At 40.2% G+C, this 19,019-nt stretch overlaps 1 protein-coding gene across 4 annotated transcripts in view; it reads right to left on the bottom strand.

Annotated features, from left to right (window-relative positions):
- Positions 1-936: 936 nt before the first annotated feature.
- Positions 937-19,019, bottom strand: part of birc6 (baculoviral IAP repeat containing 6) — a 242,055-nt gene continuing 223,972 nt past the window's right edge. For all 4 annotated transcript variants that reach the window (XM_078557316.1, XM_078557318.1, XM_078557319.1 and 1 more), the window contains 3 exons: positions 15,429-15,617; positions 5,683-5,817; positions 937-1,779 (listed from right to left, as the gene is read on the bottom strand). In XM_078557316.1, coding sequence (XP_078413442.1) covers positions 1,594-1,779; positions 5,683-5,817; positions 15,429-15,617 — 510 coding nt within the window. In that variant the 3' untranslated portion in view covers positions 937-1,593. The remainder of the gene's footprint in view (positions 1,780-5,682; positions 5,818-15,428; positions 15,618-19,019) is intronic.

Genomic DNA, 19,019 nt, shown 5'->3' with positions numbered 1-19,019 from the left:
TTCTGACTGGTCAAATCATGAGAGAAATATCACAGTGCCTCAATGGACAGCATAGTTTAGCAATCCAATTCCATTTCGTCACTGATTTGATGGCAGTAGTAATCGGTAACTTACTCAGCGAGCCTACTTAATATAGATTTGATTCTAGCAACTCTTGGAAATCTACCTGGTCTTCCTCTTTCTCTAAACAAGATTATTTTAATAAGAAACCTTTATATTATTCTAGATTAAAATAGTGTTGATGATCAACCACTCCATTCATTTGTGGGCTCTTTTTATCCAAATTGCTTGCTCAGCTCGATGCTCATGTACCCTGACAAACTTTAGAATAAACACTGAATAATTATAGTCTTATGCTTGATTTATACAAGTGAAAAGATACAAATTGACAGTATGCAAAATGCTGCTGAGAAGTCATTAGGTTGGTACTAATACAATAATGAACTCACTGTAATACATTAGAGCTTGTTGTTAATCGGCAAGTTATATTCAAATAACTGACATTCTTTTTGCAAGGTGATCAAAGATAGCCCCATAAACCAGGTCTACTTCATCAATAGTTTTTCTTACACCACTAAGAAAAACACACTATTCAACCAACTTTAGAACAAAATGCGTCTCAGACCTCCGGGGAAGTCTCAAGTCAGCCAGAAGGAAATGGACAGGAAATAGACCCAGAACAATCTGTCCGGTTTCTCTGAACAGTGACAAATTGGTATCTCCAATTGCTTGGTTGAGATTTGAATTTCATGTGAAACTGCAGGCTTCTACCTACATCCTACCACAATATGGAAGAATAGCAACAACGTGCCTATCACCTCAAAACACCTAAAGCAAATATATTGTGTTTGTCCCCAGATTGTTCGTGTAAGGCTGTATATGCAAAATGCAATACATTTTGATTCTTGCAGTGCTTCATAACTCCAGAGTCCAATATGCATTTATGTGAACCAAAGCAAGTTATATTTATTAAAAATGTATTTAAGACTCATCATAAAAACGTTCATGAATTCAGTAATTAACAGTACTGTTAACGTCCAGTAATCAATCGTAGCTGTATCGAATGTCCATTCATCTTTTATTGAAGTTACAGGAGTTTGTAGAAATTTAATATGAGCAATGAATATGGCCAAACATTGTTTTGGAGGGAAAAGATGGAGAAGGGAGATGAGGGGGCTATCAACCTAAGATCTGTATTTTTAAATAAGCGAAGTATCTATAAGGATGACAATATATTCCTGGTTACAACTGTCCTCTAATGGTCAAAACTGAAAAATTAACATTCGGTAAACATTCTAATGTATTTCCCTTATATCAGTGATTTATCAGTTTGTCATCAGTGTATACATGAACAATTTTTTTCAAACATACCATGTAGTGGTTATGTCACAATTGAAAAATAAAAGCACAAAAAAGTTTACACTCTTTTACAGGTAAATAAAAGATCATATTGATTTAAACAGTTTTACCTTTAAGGGCATAGCATAGTTCAATTTTATTACCTATTACATAATTAGCTTCTTACATACAAATATTGACAAAGTTTGGCTTGTGCTTCAAAGCCTCGAGTCTTTCAAGTCCACGCAATGCAGATCATAATTTGACATCACCAGGGGAGTGATCTCTGCTGCTGCTGGCCTCTTCTTCGCCCTGTGATACAGGTTCTGTTTCACCAGTCGCAGCCTCTTCATTTTTCTCCACTGTCACATCACACTCTGGCTCAAGGCCCTCAGGGCAGGGAAGCTTCATCAGCTCTTCACGTAGCTGTGCAGTATGGCGCTGAAAGATAATCAGACAGCACTTAGTAGTGAAAGAAAGTATATGATGGATGTTTAATTGGTTATATTCTTTCTGAACCATTCTTTTCATAAAAGCGAACTAAATAATTAATAGAATTTCTGAAACCATATTTATAAAATCAGGATGGCTGAGTGAAAAATGCAGCCCATTCCCCTTCCCATTTTGTTTGAAGGCAACAGAAGGCTATTTAATTTAGATAGGTATTGATCAGAATCAGGACTACACGAACGATGTGGATTATTATGGCAAAAGTTGCAGATAAATTGTATTCTATTGTGGATATATATCAGCAGTCTACTGTTGTTAAATCAGCTCGTTAATTACTTTTTTAATCCTTTAATTCCTTTAAAAATCATTCAATCCCCTCTTCCCTTCCCAATTCATGTTGGCAATCCTCCTCTTCCCCCTACCCTATCAGTTCACACTGGTACTCCTTTTCTCCATCACCAGCCCCCTCACTCCCAGTTCGTGCTGCCACTCTGCTCTTTACCTCTTTTTTCTCCACCATCCTTACCCAGTTGTAGTTACACTTACCCGATTTCTCCTCCTCCCAGTTCACCTGACACGTTTTTTCACACATCCCCAACTATAAGGTTGGAGCTTATATACCACAATTAATCTCCAGTGTTGCATTTTTATTGCTGAATCTCATACTGCATGAGAAATTAGAACCATTACATGACAGATGCCGTGTAAGATCAGTACCTGCTGATTCAACTGAACAGCTGATTTTGAATTACATATTCAATATCTCCTTCCCTACGCCCACCCTCTTATCAGCTGATGGGAAATCATGCCTAATTTCCCCATGTCATCATTCTCAGTTTTACTTGGTGATGCTGCTAGCGCTTTCAGGGACTGTATTTGGTTGCAAACCAGAGGCAGGACTTCCTGATCTACGAGATTTCAGACCGCTGCCCACAGACGCTACCTGAATGATGCAGCAGCATCAGGAGGAGTGTCGAGAGGCAAGATGATTTTTTGCAGGGGAACCAAATTTTCATATTTCGCAATAAAAACTCATTCTCTATTGAACAGTGGCTCTTTTCATTATGGGACAAATCTTCCGAGGAGTGGCAATCACCGCTCCTATTTTCCTAAGTTAGTCTGGAGCTCCACATTTCTTGCCCGGACCTCCGACTCGGGCCTGCTGAGAAACATGGAGCGTAGCTGCTCCTGAAGTCCTTCAATGTAGTACAGAAGCACCGGGGGGAACAAAGCCATGTCCCATTTTTACGGCACTAGCTGCTGTAAACCAGTAAGTTTAAATGTCCCAGCCACTTTGACAAGCTAGGAGAGTAGGTAAGTGTGTAAGCTAAGGGGTGATGGGGGGGGAAAAGGGAGGTCAGGTAGTCAGGGTGTGAGGGCATTCATGGGCTATGGAGGGTAGTGTGGTCATCTGCAGGGGTGGGGGGGATTTGGGGAGTAGTTGAGGTGGGGGGGGGAGGGGGGGAATGTCAGGTGGTCGGGGGGGGCGGGGACTTAGTTGGGGGGTGTCCAGTGGAATGGGGGGGGGGGGGCGGGGGGGTAAGTGGTATAATTACCCAGGATTTCCTGGGTAACTATCCTAAGAGTTGGAACCATCCAAAGTCTCTGAGCTGAATTTTGCCGTCGGCGAGCAGGGGATGGGGTCCACTCGCCGACGAGTAAAATGACGCGGGATGACGTTGGGCGGAACCCCCAATGTCACCCCGCCCCATTTAAATTTTCAGGAAGGCGGGGGCACAGCAAAATCAACTGTGGGCCCGCCGACCTGTCAATGGCCAATTGAGGCCATTGACAGGATCATTGAAACAATTAAAGGACCTGCCCGTCCAACTTTAAGGTTGGTGGGCAGGCCAGGAGCCCCGGGGGGCAATAGAGAAAACATGAAACCTCATCCACCGGCGGGATGAGGTTTCTTGTAGGGATTTTAAAAGTTTAATAAAGTTTTAGTGTAATTTATGAACATGTCACATGAGGGGGACATGTTAAGTAATTTTTTATTTTCTATTTTTAACATTTTTAAAACCGTCAGCGATCTCCCTGAGGCAGCACTTAGTCTCAGGGTGATGTGCGCTCTTTCGTGCGCATGCGTGAAAGAGTGCACTCTCGCTTTTGGGGAATCCCCGCCCCCGCTCGCACAGGAAGCGTATAGCGCTTCCTGCCGGACGTCACGCTGGGCGGGCCTTAATTGGCCCGCCCACGTAAAATGGCGCCACGGCCCGCTTCTCCGGCGGGGATCGGCCCACCCACCCAACAGGGAGAAAATTGTGCCCTCTGACTTTAAATCAGAGTTTTGGATAGCTCCAGGTGCAGGGTAATTGTCCAACAGAAGTTGAAAATTCCCAGGCAATTCCCGTGCAGTCCTTGTGTGGGAACTTCAGAGGGGCCCCCCACCACATCTTCCAGGGTACCTCCAGAATACGACTCTCTGGGGAACAGAAGATCTGGGCCATTGAAAAGTCCTTTGTAATCACAATGTCTCACTACATTACTTTGATTTGATATCTTATAGGACACACACACACTACAGCTTTCACTGGACTTAAAATCTTAATGCCATTTGAAATCCTGTGTTCCATAAAATTAGGCAAAGGATCGGTCATTAGCAACAAAAATCACGAAAGGTAATGGAAATATAAATACCAATTATTCCTCACAGGAAAAATGATTGTGAGACATATTCAGGATTCATAAAACAATGTTTACATTTCCTTTGTTCCTGCCCACTTTGTCACATTTCAGTTATTTCTAATTTCAGTGAAGCCACAGAAATTTCTATCACCAAAGCACATCAGTAATTGTGTATACCAGATGTTCTCCTCTTAAAAGAATTCCAAAATTTTTGGCTATTACATAAATGTTTATTGTAGCTAAAAAATGTATTTGTTGTAGGACACTACGGGCTGATACAACCTGTTTGTCAGGTACATGTTGCTGAAGTTTACCTATATTTGTGAAACGCTAATTGTATCACATTTTAGTTTTTCCAACAAATTAATTGAGCAATTTTCTGTTGGATGCAATTTCTATATCAAATAGCCATGAGGCAACAATGCTAATCTTCCTTTGACTAGAAACATGGCCTTTAAAAGCTGCTTTACAGCCAATCAAATATTTATTCAAAATAAATTGATAACTATGATCATCTGACATGCTATCTTGTAGCAACCTAGACACAGAAACTCTCATATCCAAGATTGTGAGTATTCAGACATTAAATTGATTCAACTGCTACCCTTCTACCTATGTAACAGTGCGTTTTGATATTAGCTGAATCCTAATTACGGCAAAAAAATTGGTTGGATTTTACCCTAATGATTCAGAAGGTTATTTTGACGACTTCTTTATTGGGTCTTTCATGGGATGTCAGCATTGCTGGCGAGGCCAGCATTTGTTTCCCATTCCTAACTGCCCTTGAGAAGGCGGTGGTGAGCCACCTTCTTGAATCACTGCAGTCCATCTGGCGTAGATACACTAACAGTGCTATTAGGAAGGGAGTTCCAGGTTTTTGACTTGGTCACAGTGAAAGATCAGTCATATAGTTTCAAGTCAGGATGGTATGTGGCTTGGAGGGGAACATGCAGGTGGTGTTCCCATGCTTCTGCTGCCCTTGACCTTCTAGGTGGTAGAAGTTGTGGGTTTGAAAGGTGTTGTTGAAGGAGGCTTGGCAAGCAAGACAGCACTGTAATTTTAACTATGCTACATGGACCACAGTCGTTCAAGGCAACGACTGACCACCATCAACTCAAGGGTAATCAGGGATGGCAATAAATGTTGACCTGGTCAAAGACTCCCAAATACCGAGAATGATTTTTAAAAAAAATCATTTTACAGTGAACTGTAAGGAAAGGTTTTGCTAAATCTCTTTGTAGAAATAACCAGCTTAGTTAGCCCTACCTTCAAAGCAGCTGCGTGATGAGACATGGTCCTGCCAACCCGCTTGTCACTGCTATACTGTTGAATATCAGCAATCCACTCTTCACACTGGGCCATAACTTCAGCTCTCTTCAAGTAAAAATGTTTGTGTATGACCTAGGACAAAGAGATTCAGAGGAAAAGGTAAAACATCACACACTTCAAGAAGCTTGTTTGCACTGGCAGTTTACATAGCTAAGTATAATATAACCAGAGGCACCTCGTCAATAGAGGCAAATAAGGCACATCCTCAAATAGATTCATCACAGATAGCAGAGATTGTTTGAGAATTTCCTATTGATTTAACCACCGTGTACTTGTTGGGATAGTTATTTTCTATTTACTTAGTCATTTCCAGAAGGTGCTTGCATTAGAAGGTCCACTATTGCATTATGTTATTGATGGGCTCTTCATTTGAGTGCATTTATAGCAGTCAGTTTTTTCTATTTTATGGTAATATCGGCAAGAAATTCAAGAAAAGGAGCTTTGTCAAATGATTATTGGCTTGCTTTTCTCCCAGCTATTTATCAGCTTTCCTCTTATGCTTCTTTGACTTAGCTTTCATTATAAGAAAATGTAATCAACAAAATAAGGTGCAATTCACCTAGGACAAAGAGATTCAGAGGAAAAGGTAAAACATCACACCTAGGTAAATTGCACGTCACATGCTGCTAAGGCAAAGGATGTGCCCCACCTGTTAAAAACATCACAAACCTCAAAAATACGCAGAAAATTACACAAATGCTTAATTCACATTATCACAACCATGTATTGTGCTGTTCAACATGCAGGGTCTATTTTCCAGACTTAGGTCATGTCCAACTCATTGCATTGCCCACCTGGGAAGCATCTTCTATTTTTGTTGCTTTTCTTTTTTTAATGTTGCCTCAAATTCTTCTAAACCAGCCTCCTACTTTGGCTAGGAAAAAGACTCATATCTATCTGTTTTTTTGCCTATTCACATCAATGACATCTCCATACTTCAGTTCTGAGGACTCCAAGGAGGTGTAGGTTACAGGATCAGATTCTTCAGTAGCAGGATATATGAATGGAGGCCACTGCTGACAATTAGGGAGTCAAGGATTCCCAGGCCAGGGTTAGGCTTGTTTTCACAGAATCTTTTGCATGTTTTTCTGTTTAAATTGCACATCTTTGGCTGCACTATAATACAATACTATCTGTCCAATGTCACTGTGCATTTTAGTATTATTCAAATCTTCACCTTTTGTTGGTCTAACTCAGACCCTTCCCAGATACGGCAAGGGTAAAAAGTAAACATTAAATTTTCTACATATGCAGCATTGCTAAACCACTGCCTTATTACTAAACTGTTTTTTATGTATATTACTTAATAATATAGATTGTTATTGGGGATCAGAAATATGGCTCTTCTTGAATGTTTATCCATCCTGAAAACTGAATCTTAAAATAATACTAATACTCCACCATAGCTAGCTCAAAATAGTAAAGCCAATTTAACTGAACTAAATTCACAGGTACCTATAAAGCTTACATTCCATAAAATGTCCTTGGAGTGCCCAAAACACACAAAATAATCCCATATTTATCTGTTCACTACTGTAATAAAGGACAATTTAACAAATAGATTGATATTTACTTCGATCAGGGCTCAACACTGCCATGTTCAGGAGGCTCATCCAATCCACTGAAATTAATGAGTAGGTCCTTATGAATGTTGATCCATGACTCATAGCGCTACTGTGTATACCTGTCCCAAACCCCAGCTCCACATAATCTAGTCTTCATCATACACGCACAGAGGGAGTGAAGGTGAGATACGCACCCAAACACTCCCCCCTCCTCCCTTCACCACAGGATGGACAGGGCAGTTAAAATGCAAGTCAGCACCAACTGCTCTTCAGTCTATTCCAGTGACTAGCTTGAGGGTCAGACTGAGAGCTGCCAGAGAGATTTAAAAATATATATATATAATTAATTGTAGGCAGGTTTAATGGAATTTGAAATACTCAGGTAAGTTCAATTTGAGCTTATGAGAGCAATGTCACCAGTTTTCATCCTGAATGACGACCCAAATAAAATCACATTACATTTGCTCACATTATTTTTACACCAAGCCCCTCAATAATACAGATCACGTTGAGTTGTTTCATTCTAGTTATTTCTATTGTACATTAGCACAAATTGCATTGTATTCTACATCTACAATGCTTATACCAGTACAGAAATGATGTTCGATTTGTACACAATTCTCATTAACCTGACCTTTAATGCCAGTCTCAAATCTTGAGCTACATTTCCTTTCTCAATGTCATATTACCTCAATTTCACAATAATATGAATGCTACTTGGCAAGAACAGTTTGGCCACATTCAGACAGATTAAAAACAAATGGGTTTATAATAAAACCTGCATCCTTCCATTCTATCCATTTCCTGACATCTGATGTGCCCAATCAGGGCTCTGATTCTAATTACTCTCAAGATTGGTTGAAGGCACTGTTACGGACAGGGGAAAAGAGGTAAATCTGAACTCATTTATTTTCTTGCCGCCTGTCTGTAAGCAGAGGGGTTTTAAATTTTGAAATAGGCTATGGTGTGTTTCCCCAAACCCTCCGTTTGTGAAGTCAACTTTTACAGTGATTCACAGCAAACTCTCTTTAGGGTTAATGCAGAAGTATAGGTTATTCACAGGTTCAAATCCAGGAAATTGTCACAGCTTCACACACAAGCAAACATAAGATGATGATAAGAAAGAGGAGTTTTAAAATATGAATAACTTAAAAGAGAAAGCACCACAGATATCTTTTGAGTTGCTCAGCTGGAACCTTCAGTACAAGGTTCGAAAACTACATAACCACAAAAATTTCTTAGAACAACAGTCATCCTCCAATATAAGCCACAAAGCTTTTGGTAATGCATTGGAAGGTACTGTTAGTTAATCTTTCACACAATAATGGACAATCTTGTCACTATTCTCTAAGCCACTGAGGGTAGTTCCCTCTCCCCATTGTGGGAAGGCGTTACAAAGTCAAAGCTGTAACCTAAATATAGCAAGTTTATGTTGTGCTCATGGTGAAAGCATAAGGCAGGTGAATTTTCTCTATGATACAAAATAATGGAAAACAATGCTCAGTGGTTTAGGTTGGGGTAGGTGTTCAGTTTCAGCATGTGATGGATCAATGATCCTTGAATGAAGCCAGGCACATAGGTGTTTCTAGATGACTCTAGAAATACTCAGCTGGTTCCACTTACCAAGGCCCCCACTCTTACTGAGGAAAAGGTAGAAAATGAAAGGATCCCTCCTTCCCTCTTCACTGAACTACCTCTCTCACCAAACTCCAACTTAAGCACTCTAATGCAACCCAAGGCAGCACTGTAGATGACCTGCTTTTACGCTGCCTGAATCTAGCTTCTGAAAACCTGTTTAAGCCCATTACCTAATTAACTATCTGCAGCTGGAAGCAGAGCCCATTTTAAAGCCGTTATATTTGGCAGCTTGAATTATTTAAGTGCTCTTGAAAAACAAGCTGCTTTTCTCCCTTACTCAGTCTGCATGAAACTGATCTGAGCATCAGCAGCATTTGAGGCACTGAGGAAAGAGATCAGCAAAAGCTCCCATCTTTGCTCACTATCAAGAAAACTTGTTGGGAATCTGCATGCTTATGGGCACTGGCTGAAAACAGAATTGGGTATGGTGCCCATTGTACTTGAATACACATGCTGGTATTTATTGTTCTGGGATGAAGGGCTTATTTTATGAAGAAAGGTTGAACAGGCTGGGTCTATACAAACTGGAGTGATCTTCTTGAAGCATGTAAGATCCTGAGGGAACCCGATGGAGTGGATACCAGGACGATGTTTCCTCTTGTGGGGGAGACCAGAACTAGGAGAGACAGTTTAAAAATAAAGAGGTCTCCCTTTTAAGATGGAGATGAGGAGAAATTATTTTCTCTCAGAAGGCTGTTAGTCTGTGGAATTCTCTTCTACAAGAGGCTGAGTCATTGAATTTATTCAAGGCCGAGTTAGTTTTTTTTTATATAGACAATGGAGCCAAGGGTTATGGGAGGCAGACAGGGAAGTGGAGTTGAGACCACAACCTGATCAACCATGATCTTATCGAATGGTGGAGTAGACTCAAAGGGCCAAATGGGCTATTCCTGCTACTAAGTCCTATGCTCCCATGTTCATGTTTACATTTGGAACAAAATGTTCACTTGGAAGAATCACCATTGCACTGCCTATATTCATACAATAGTACACTAGCAAGCCATAAAAAGTCAGTATCTTCAGGAGATGAGGGAACATTAAGAAAATTTACTAGACGCATACAGATGGGATTAAGATATACGTGTGATGGGGGCAGTGTGGAGAAGCAGTAGGGTAAGATGGGAAAAGGAACATAGAGCATTCTCTAAGATTAATTAAAATTATTTTTGACCAGAGCTGCGGATATTTATTTATGTAAACACTTTAAATCTTAAGTATAGTTCTGTAGATTTACTTTTGTACAATTTTCTATTCTTGGATCAGACTACGATCTACCATCACTTAAGCTAAGCAAGTTAAGAAAGAAAGAAAAAAATCCGTCAAAAATGTACCTAACTTCTAGTAGCAAACGAGTCACCAAAATTAAAATTAAAATTGTAAAGGAAAATTGAGAGCACCTGATACATAAATGGCCTTTCTTGCCATTATCTCCTTAAAGCTTTTGATCAGATGATTTGTAACTTTGTGAGCACTGTTCAGCATACACCCACAGATTCATCACTTTGGTACAATAGCATGTGTGACAATATCTCAGTCGTAGAATTCTCTTCCCCTTTTGCTCTTTTATGATGCAAGAATCATAGTAACCTAGCAACCATCTTGAGCCACATATCTGTGGTACAATAAACAATTTCACTTCATCTTTAATTTAAACCTGAACTATCAATTCAAAAATAATTTATTTAAATATTCAAATGTCCTGCTTATTTGCTATAAGTTGGTCAGTCAATTTTCCTAAAAATATATTGAACATAATCAACACAACAATTTTGTTGTAAACCAAGCTCAGATTTAGAATACATTGAGCAAGCTAGCTCAAGTCTTCCCGTATTATCTAAGCTTTATTAGGCAAAAATCCAGTCTTCAACAATATAAACGGTTGCATCGATGATATACAGGCATAACAAATTAATTACATTTATATGTATTATAATTAATTTCGTTTAAACTAGCCTTTTATAAAGTGTAAAATTTTATCTTTAACATGACGACTGATAATGTGGCAATGTATGCCAATGCTTTAATACCATTACTCTAGATTTTGTGGAAATTTATCTAGTTCAGTCTCAATGCCCAAAAATATTCAGCACTCGCCCATCACCAAATTTCTGTTAATTTCATCACTTGACATGCCCTTATAAACAGGAATTCAAGCAGATCCATTTTAATAGGATTAATGTCTAAACCATCTATCCTGAAAAGCACATGAAAATTGTAGGTGGCCTTTTGGAATGTATAATTGTTCATAATATTGCTGAAGAGAGTGGCATGTCACTGAAGCTGTTCGTCTTGCATTCATCAGAACAAACTCAAGAATGCCAAACGTTAAACAATCTCAACAATTTATACTACAGGAGAAAAGGGTGCAGTTTGGTTGGTAAATCGACTCTGATTTGCCGGGGCATTGCAATGGAGAAAGCAATGGGGAATTGGACTCCCCAAACTCCCGGGTAATTCACAAAAGGCGCAAGGCTTGAACATAGTCCTTTTGTTTGCAGAGAACGGGTCCCTATATATCAATGTTTGTCACTTCTAACAAACGTAAATGGGCCACGCTACAAGCTCGACTGATTATCTTAAAATAGTCGTTAGTGTATCTATTAGCTCACTCAGGATTGTTCAGCAAGTGCTGCTCAATCACGGAATCACATTTAACAGTAAACGTTTTGTTTTAGGTTTTACAAGTGCGGGCTGGTTGAGTATGGTCTATACTCTGCCTATTACAAACAACCAAAGGAACATGCTGTTTGATTCAATCAGCCAATCACTGGGACGTAAGACTACGTACCTGGCATTGCTCAGGCACTGAAATTCATACACAACATTGCTCAACCGTATGGTAGGCAGAACATCTTTTCGGCCACCTCCACTTCCCAATGTCAGGTCCCTCGAAATACCTTTGAAAGTGGGATGTCCCCCATCTTCCCCATCTCACTCCCCTCCCCCCACCTCAAGGCAGCCTTCCCCATCTTCCCCCACACCCCTGCCAGCCTTTGGGAGGCATAGGAAATCCAAGCCACTTGCATTTAATCTGAGGCACCATTAATTTCCAGCTGGTTCAGGGATAATTGATTAATGAACCTAACTGAAATCCTGCTATCAGCGGGCAAGTTTCCCACATTGGCCTGTTTCCACCTCCAACTTAGTTGGGAGAGGCTTTCCCACTGCTGGGAGACTGACTTGTAGCCTCTCCTGCAATTATGTGGGCCTGGTTGCCATGTTTCCTGCCCCGCCAGGCTGGATTAAATTGCACCCTGGGTATCGCTGCTGGAAAACAAGAGGTTACCCTGTGCTGTATTTTGAAAAAAACACAGTCTGCAATAGTAATCATGCGTACAGAATTTCTCCTGATCTAATTTTATGGACAGCTGTCTACAAATGTGTGTTATAGAAGATACATGAAGGTTAGGAGTTTAAAAATGGAATGGCCTGAGGCTGGAACCAAATCAACTGAAGTAATGCAGCTCAAGAACATCAACTGTAACTCAATGCTGGAGCAAATCAATGAGCCTTTTGAGGTCAAAATCTCTTGATCAGGATTGTTCAACAATCAAAAAGAAACACCACAGGAAATATTTTAAATCCAACTTTCCTTGATAACACCACCTTCTCTTTGAACTTAAACTCCCACACCATTAAAGCAGCACTATCTTTTACAATGGTCAGTCTGCTTTCTTTTAATTTTATCCAGAATAGGCAGAAGGGAAGCAACTAAGAGGACGAAAATCATATTAGCACAACAAAAAAGCTTTTAGATACGTGGTTAATCAGAAGAATATCACATAACACAGTAACTTTTACCATGATTTCTGATGCATTGAAGACCTCAAACGAGATGCTCAGAGTCTGGAAGAAACCTTGGAAACCACTACCAAATGTTGACTGCACAAAAGACCAGCTTACAACCTAAATAACTTCTCTACTTCTAAGCTCCTTTTAAGTCATTTGAACTGCTGCAATTGCTATTATGACAGTGGAGAATGGATGAAGCTAAATTAAACTGATACCTTTCTCACATTAAAAGTATGAACTTTGAGTTTAGACAAATGAGTGTGTGTGCGTAGTTTCTGAGACAGTAGTCGAGTACAGGTTTTTGCAGCTCAAAAGAAAAGACACAATGTGCTGTGCTCTCAAGCCCTAGCACTGGATTCTGAATCTCCAAACAGATTCCAGGACCAATATCTTGAAGTGCAATCAGATTCCAGTTAGGAGGAAAGTAACTGACATCAGGGGGACATAGACTGGTGAAATGGAATTTCATTTAAATGAAATTTAAATGCCGAGAAGTGTGAAGTGATACATTTTAGTAGGATGATTGAGAACTGGTGAGATAAACTAAACAGTACATTTTAAAGGTGGGGAGAGGGGGCGGTGCAAGAACAGAGACACCTGGGGGTGTATGTACCTTTAAGGTGGCAGACAAAATTGAGAAGACTGTTAAAAAGGCAAACGGTATCCTTAATTTTATACATAGAGGCATAGAGTACAAAAGCAAGGAAGTTATGTTAAAACTTTATAAAACATTTGTAAGGCCCCAGCTGGATTTCTATGTCCAATTCTATGAACCACATTTTAAGAAGGATATCATCAAAGCATTGCCAAGGTACAAAAGAGATTTACTGAAATGGTACCAGGGTTGAAAAGACTTCAGTTTCACGATGAGACTAAAGAAACTGAGGCTGTTCTCTTTAGAGCAGAGAAGGTCAAGGGGGACATTTTATAGAGACGTTAAAAATCATGATTGATATAAGGAGAAAAGTGGCAGAAAGATTGATAATCATAAAGTACAGATTTAAGGTAACTGACAAAAGAACCAGAAATGACATTAAAAAATGATGTAGCAAGTTGCTGTGATCTGGAAAATACTCTCTGAGAAAGATAGTAGAAGAAGATTCAATTGTAATTTTGGATAAAGAATTGGCAAAATACTTGAAGTGGAAAAACTCTGCAGAACTATAAAGGAGAAAGCAGGGGAGTGGATCTAATTTGATTGCTTTTTCAAAGAGCCGGCAAGGACACAATGGCCAAATGTCCTCCTTTCTGTTGTCTAGGAGCCAAAGTCTTACTCAATAAAACATATAAATATCATCCTGCTTAATTTATATATATTTTTTTTAAAGCTGGACAAAGTCTTTAAAATGACCAAAGCCAAGGCTGGCTATGGCTCAAACAAAAAGAACTTCCTGGCATTCAGAACAGTCGCTACCTCGTTATCTCTAAAGGGGCTCTAATGCCCCTGTGACCGCAGAGATAAAATCCCAAAAAATAATACAAAGGCTGTTTACATTTCTAAGTCCAGGCCCTGGTCAATCAGCCCACGTGGACAAAGGACACTGAAACCTCTTTTTGAACTTATTAATGGCTGAAACATTAATCATCTCATGAATCTAGACAAAGGGAATCTAGACAATCTAGACATTCTTTGTCCAAACCAAAGTGGAAACTGGGAGCCATATCACATGACCCCGAGCTGGGAGAACCAGTTACCTTGCATTGTGGAGCCACAAAGCTCCATCTTCCACCAACAAAGCAGCAGCTCAGAACAAGAGCTTGGTCCAGGTGAATACCCTGGCCCCCATCTACACTGTTTCCACTGGAATTTCTGAACTTCTGTACCAGCGCCAACAAGGCTAATTTACCTCTACATGCCTAGCCCATCTTTGAAATCGACTCTACTGGAAAAGTGAATTATCCAGCATCAGTCATCAGCTTGCCAGCTCTGTGAAAGAATACACCATTGAACTTTTGATTTTGGACTCTGGACTCACGTGAAACAATTATTCTTATCCTCTGTGGTCTTTGCCCTATATCTCTTTCTTTTTCTTATCCATCTTTTATTATATGAATGTACTGGCGGCTATGTAGCGACTATGTAGTCTTGTATTTTGTGTGTCTGTAAAATAAACTAACCCTCTGATTTTACCCTGTCTCGAATTTGCTGTGGAGTTGTTAATAGAAACTGGATCACACCAGAACTGAGGGGTTGGGGAAAATATGCCACCGCTTATCAAAAGGGAAATCAAAAATCAAAACACCTTTTTGTTTACAGGATAGGTGGTGAGAGGAGAAATCAGGGCTGTTTAAACTTAATCCCCCTTCTGTCTAAAACACTGTTGTATCCTTCTATGATTCTAAGTACTTTGCAGAAATGCTACAGCAAATCTCAATGACGGAAAGGCTCTGAACAGATTAACAGGGTGGTGATGACTTAAAGAAAAATTATGATTCACTTTGCAGAAAGAACATTAACTAAATTTGTAACATGCCCCCCCTCTCCTCATTCTTTTCAATTATGGTATGATAGATAGCTTTGGTACAGTGCCATCCGCTTGAGAAACAAATGGTTTTTGGAACAAAACAGCACATTACACAGGGAAGCTCCCAAGATAGAAAAAATATTCTACTGGATTTTTCAACATTTATAATTTCGAACACCAAGTGTAGATCATTGCCTGCTCACAAAGTTTAAATGAAACGTACCTCTTTAAAACATGGCGAGGGATTTCTTATTTGTTCAAGCATGGCCCACTTTACGGTTGCTTGTCTTATATTTCCATCATACTCTCTGGAACTCTGAGTGCCACTGGGTGTTCCCCTTGACCTCTCGTAGCCAGGTTCATTAAAATAAGGCTCTGCTACCAGTATCAAAGACTGGATTGACACTAGCACCTGTAAAAGAAAAAAAAGCAGACATTTCACATTTTCATTACTGGGTTGAGGGTTGGGTTTAGGCAAGAACCAACTTGGCTGTATGTAAAGAGAAAAAAATCTTCAATTTTAGCATTTTTGTCAGTTTATGAAAATTGCCATGATGAGGGTCAGGATTTTACAGTCCTGCCGCGGCGTGTATCTAGTGACGGTGTTGGGAGGGTCCGGGATTATTGACCTGTAGATTTCATTTGGTAAGGATAACAATACCTGCTGATTTTTTTGACAGTTCTGTGGGACAGCTCTCCCTACTTGACCACCAGTCCCTAGGTGTTGAACAGAGCCTTGCCTGACTCATTGAACTGAAATTATTGGCCTGAAATTTTGGCAAGATCTGTCTGATTATTGATTGAACTTTGTGGCAACTGTTTACAACGGAGTGGCTTACTAGGTCACTCCAGAGAGTACAGTTAAATTTCTGTTATCCGGCACTCTACCAACTGGAATTCTCTATTAACCAAAATTCTAGGTCTGCGTCTGTTGGATCAGTTTTTTGACTGGAGATGATAAGCTCACCACCAGTTGTTATTGATGGCCTGCCCTCGCTCTGGTCTGAGCCTCCTACTACTCTGCAGCACCATCTCCTCTCAGCGCCACTCGAGAGACCTCAATACCGGCGCGATGATCCTGGAGCTCTCTCATTGGATGAAGATGCAGGACTCATCTTACATCTCAGTTAACTGACATATTAACTGGCACCTCCCATTCTTGGAGCATGCTGGATGACAGAGATTTTCCTTTATTAAGATTCAGCCATGTAGTGTGGGACTGGGCTTTCATAGGTCAGACTGAGAAGTGGGGTTTTGAAGGACACCAGTAAACCAGTGACTTCCATGACTATTTTCATGGTACTGGCCCATAAACTGCCAGGTGTCAATTCAATTTCAGAACTTTCCGAGATGCAAAATATTGACATCAGGTTTGCTGGCCTCAAACCATAGCCACCACACAACTTTGCTCATAACCTTCATTTAAAACTTGATGAGTGACAAATGATGAGAATTTAAAAACCTTTTCTATCGACTGCTTTGTATAAACAGATAGTAATGTGAATAACTGTAGTTGAAAACTGTTTGGTGAATACTTATTGACCAGATGACTGACTTCCATATTTACAAGCTAAGCAATTGTCCATCTTCTGTACGCACACTACGACTTCTATTTATCCAACCTACCATAATCGACACAATTAAAACAGCTGTCTGAAACATTTAAATTTTGAAAAAAGATTATATTGCTTATTCTTGGATCCCTACAAATAATCTACTTCATTGTGAAGTAGTGCTTTTTAGCACTCTTGACCTTCCATAATATTGGTGTCAGCAAGATGGGTCAGTCACAGAACTTCCCCAATCTGTTTTAACAAACACTTGTTGGAATTGAAAAGAAAAGCTTGTGATTACACTGCAAAATAAAACAATTGTGCAGTTAATGTACTACAAAGGCAATCTCCTTAACTTTTATATCACAACAGTGACTATAAAATGGATCACAGAATATCTCAGTGCAGAAGAGGCCCTTCGGCCCATCGAGTCTGCACCGACACATGAAAAACTCCTGACCTACCTACCTAATCCCATTTACCAGCACTTGGCCCATACCCTTGAATGTTATGATGTGCCAAGTGCTCATCCAGGTACTTTTTAAAGGGTGTGAGGCAACCCGCCTCCACCAACCTCCCAGGCAGCGCATTCTAGGCCGTCCCCGCCCTCTGGGTAAAAATGTTTTTCCTCACATCCCCCCTAAACCTCCTGCCCCTCACCTTGAACTTATGTCCCCTCGTGACTGACCCTTCAACAAATGTTTGTGCTGCGTGAAGAAGTGTTTCCGAATTTTTCCTCTGAATGGGCTGGTGCTGATTTTCAGGTTATGTCCCCTTGTCCTAGCTTTCCCTAGCAGCAGAAAAAATTTCTATCTACCTTAAGTTCCTTTTAAAATCCTAAAAAACCTCAATCAAATCACACCTTAACCTTCTATGTTCCAGAGAATACATGCCTGGTTTATGTAATCTCTCCTCAACTTAACCTTTGGGGCCCTGGTAACATTCCAGTACATCAGCACCACACTCCTTACAAGGACAGTGTATCCCTTCTTAGATGTCATGTCCACAGTACTCCGGATGTAGTCGAACAAGGGCTTTATACGGCTGGAGCAAAACCTACTTCCCCTTATATATTAACCCTCTAGTTACAAAGGCTAACATCCCATTTGTTTTTTAAAAACATTTTTTGTACCTAACTACTACATTTTAGTGTTCTGTGGGGGTCGATTAGCTCAGTTGGCTGGAAGGCTGGTTTGTGATGCAGAGTGACGCCAACAGCGCGGGTTCAATTCCCATACCAGCTGAAGTCATCTATGAATGCCCCACCTTCTCAGCTTCACTCTTCACCTGAGGTGTGACCACCCTCAGGTTAAACTCACCACCAGTCGTCTCTCTCTAATGAGAGCAGCCTATGGTCCTCTGGGACTATGGCGACTTTCAGTGTTCTGTGTACATGAATCCCTAAATCTCTCCAGACTTCCACTGTTCCTAGCTTTTCACTATTTAAATAATGCCCAGAACTATCCCTGCTGGTCCAAAAGGAATTGCCTCACATTTATCTGTGTTGAACTCTGTCTGTCACAGTTTCGCCCCCTCACTTAGTCTGTCAATCTGCCTTTGTAATCTTACACTCCCAGATGCTTTCAATAGCATCAGTCTTTCTGATGAAAGGTCACAACCTGAAACATTAGCTCTGTTTCTTTCTTCACTGAAGCTGCCAGATGTGCTGAGTGTTTCCAGAATGTTCTGGTTTTTTTTCAGATTTCCAGCATGCCCTGATTTACAGTCCTCTATTGTTATCCAAGTCATTAATAAATACAGCGAATAGTTGAGGCCCCAACAGATTCACATGGGGCACTCGTCTCTTCCTTCTAATTCGAGTAAATACCCATTCCCCCTACCCATTACTGCCTAACCAAGTTAAAGGTAAATTACTGCAGATGCTGGAAATCTTAAACAAAAATAAAAAGTGCTGGAAAAACTCAGCAGGTCTAACAACGTCTGTGAAGAGAAAGACAGAGTTAATGTTTCGAGTCTGTATGACTCTTCTTCAGAGCTTCTTTAGCTCTGAAGGAGTACTACAGACTCCAAACGTTAACTCTATCTTTCTCTCCACAGATGCTGTTAGACCTGCTGAGTCCTAACCAGGTTAATTATTTGCCTTCAATTCCATGAACTTTAATTTTAACTAAGTCTCTTATGTGGAACTTTATCGAATGCCTTCTGGAGTCCACAGACTACACCAACAAACATTCCCTTGTCTACTGCTTTAGTTACTTCCTCAAAAATTCAATTAGGTTCATTAGACAAGAAAGCTGCAG

Source organism: Cetorhinus maximus, chromosome 14 (assembly GCF_964194155.1).
Source record: "Cetorhinus maximus chromosome 14, sCetMax3.hap1.1, whole genome shotgun sequence".
Classification (NCBI taxonomy): Eukaryota; Metazoa; Chordata; class Chondrichthyes; order Lamniformes; family Cetorhinidae; genus Cetorhinus; species Cetorhinus maximus.
Note: the sequence above shows the minus strand (reverse complement) of the source record. Positions and strands in the feature narration are given on the sequence as shown.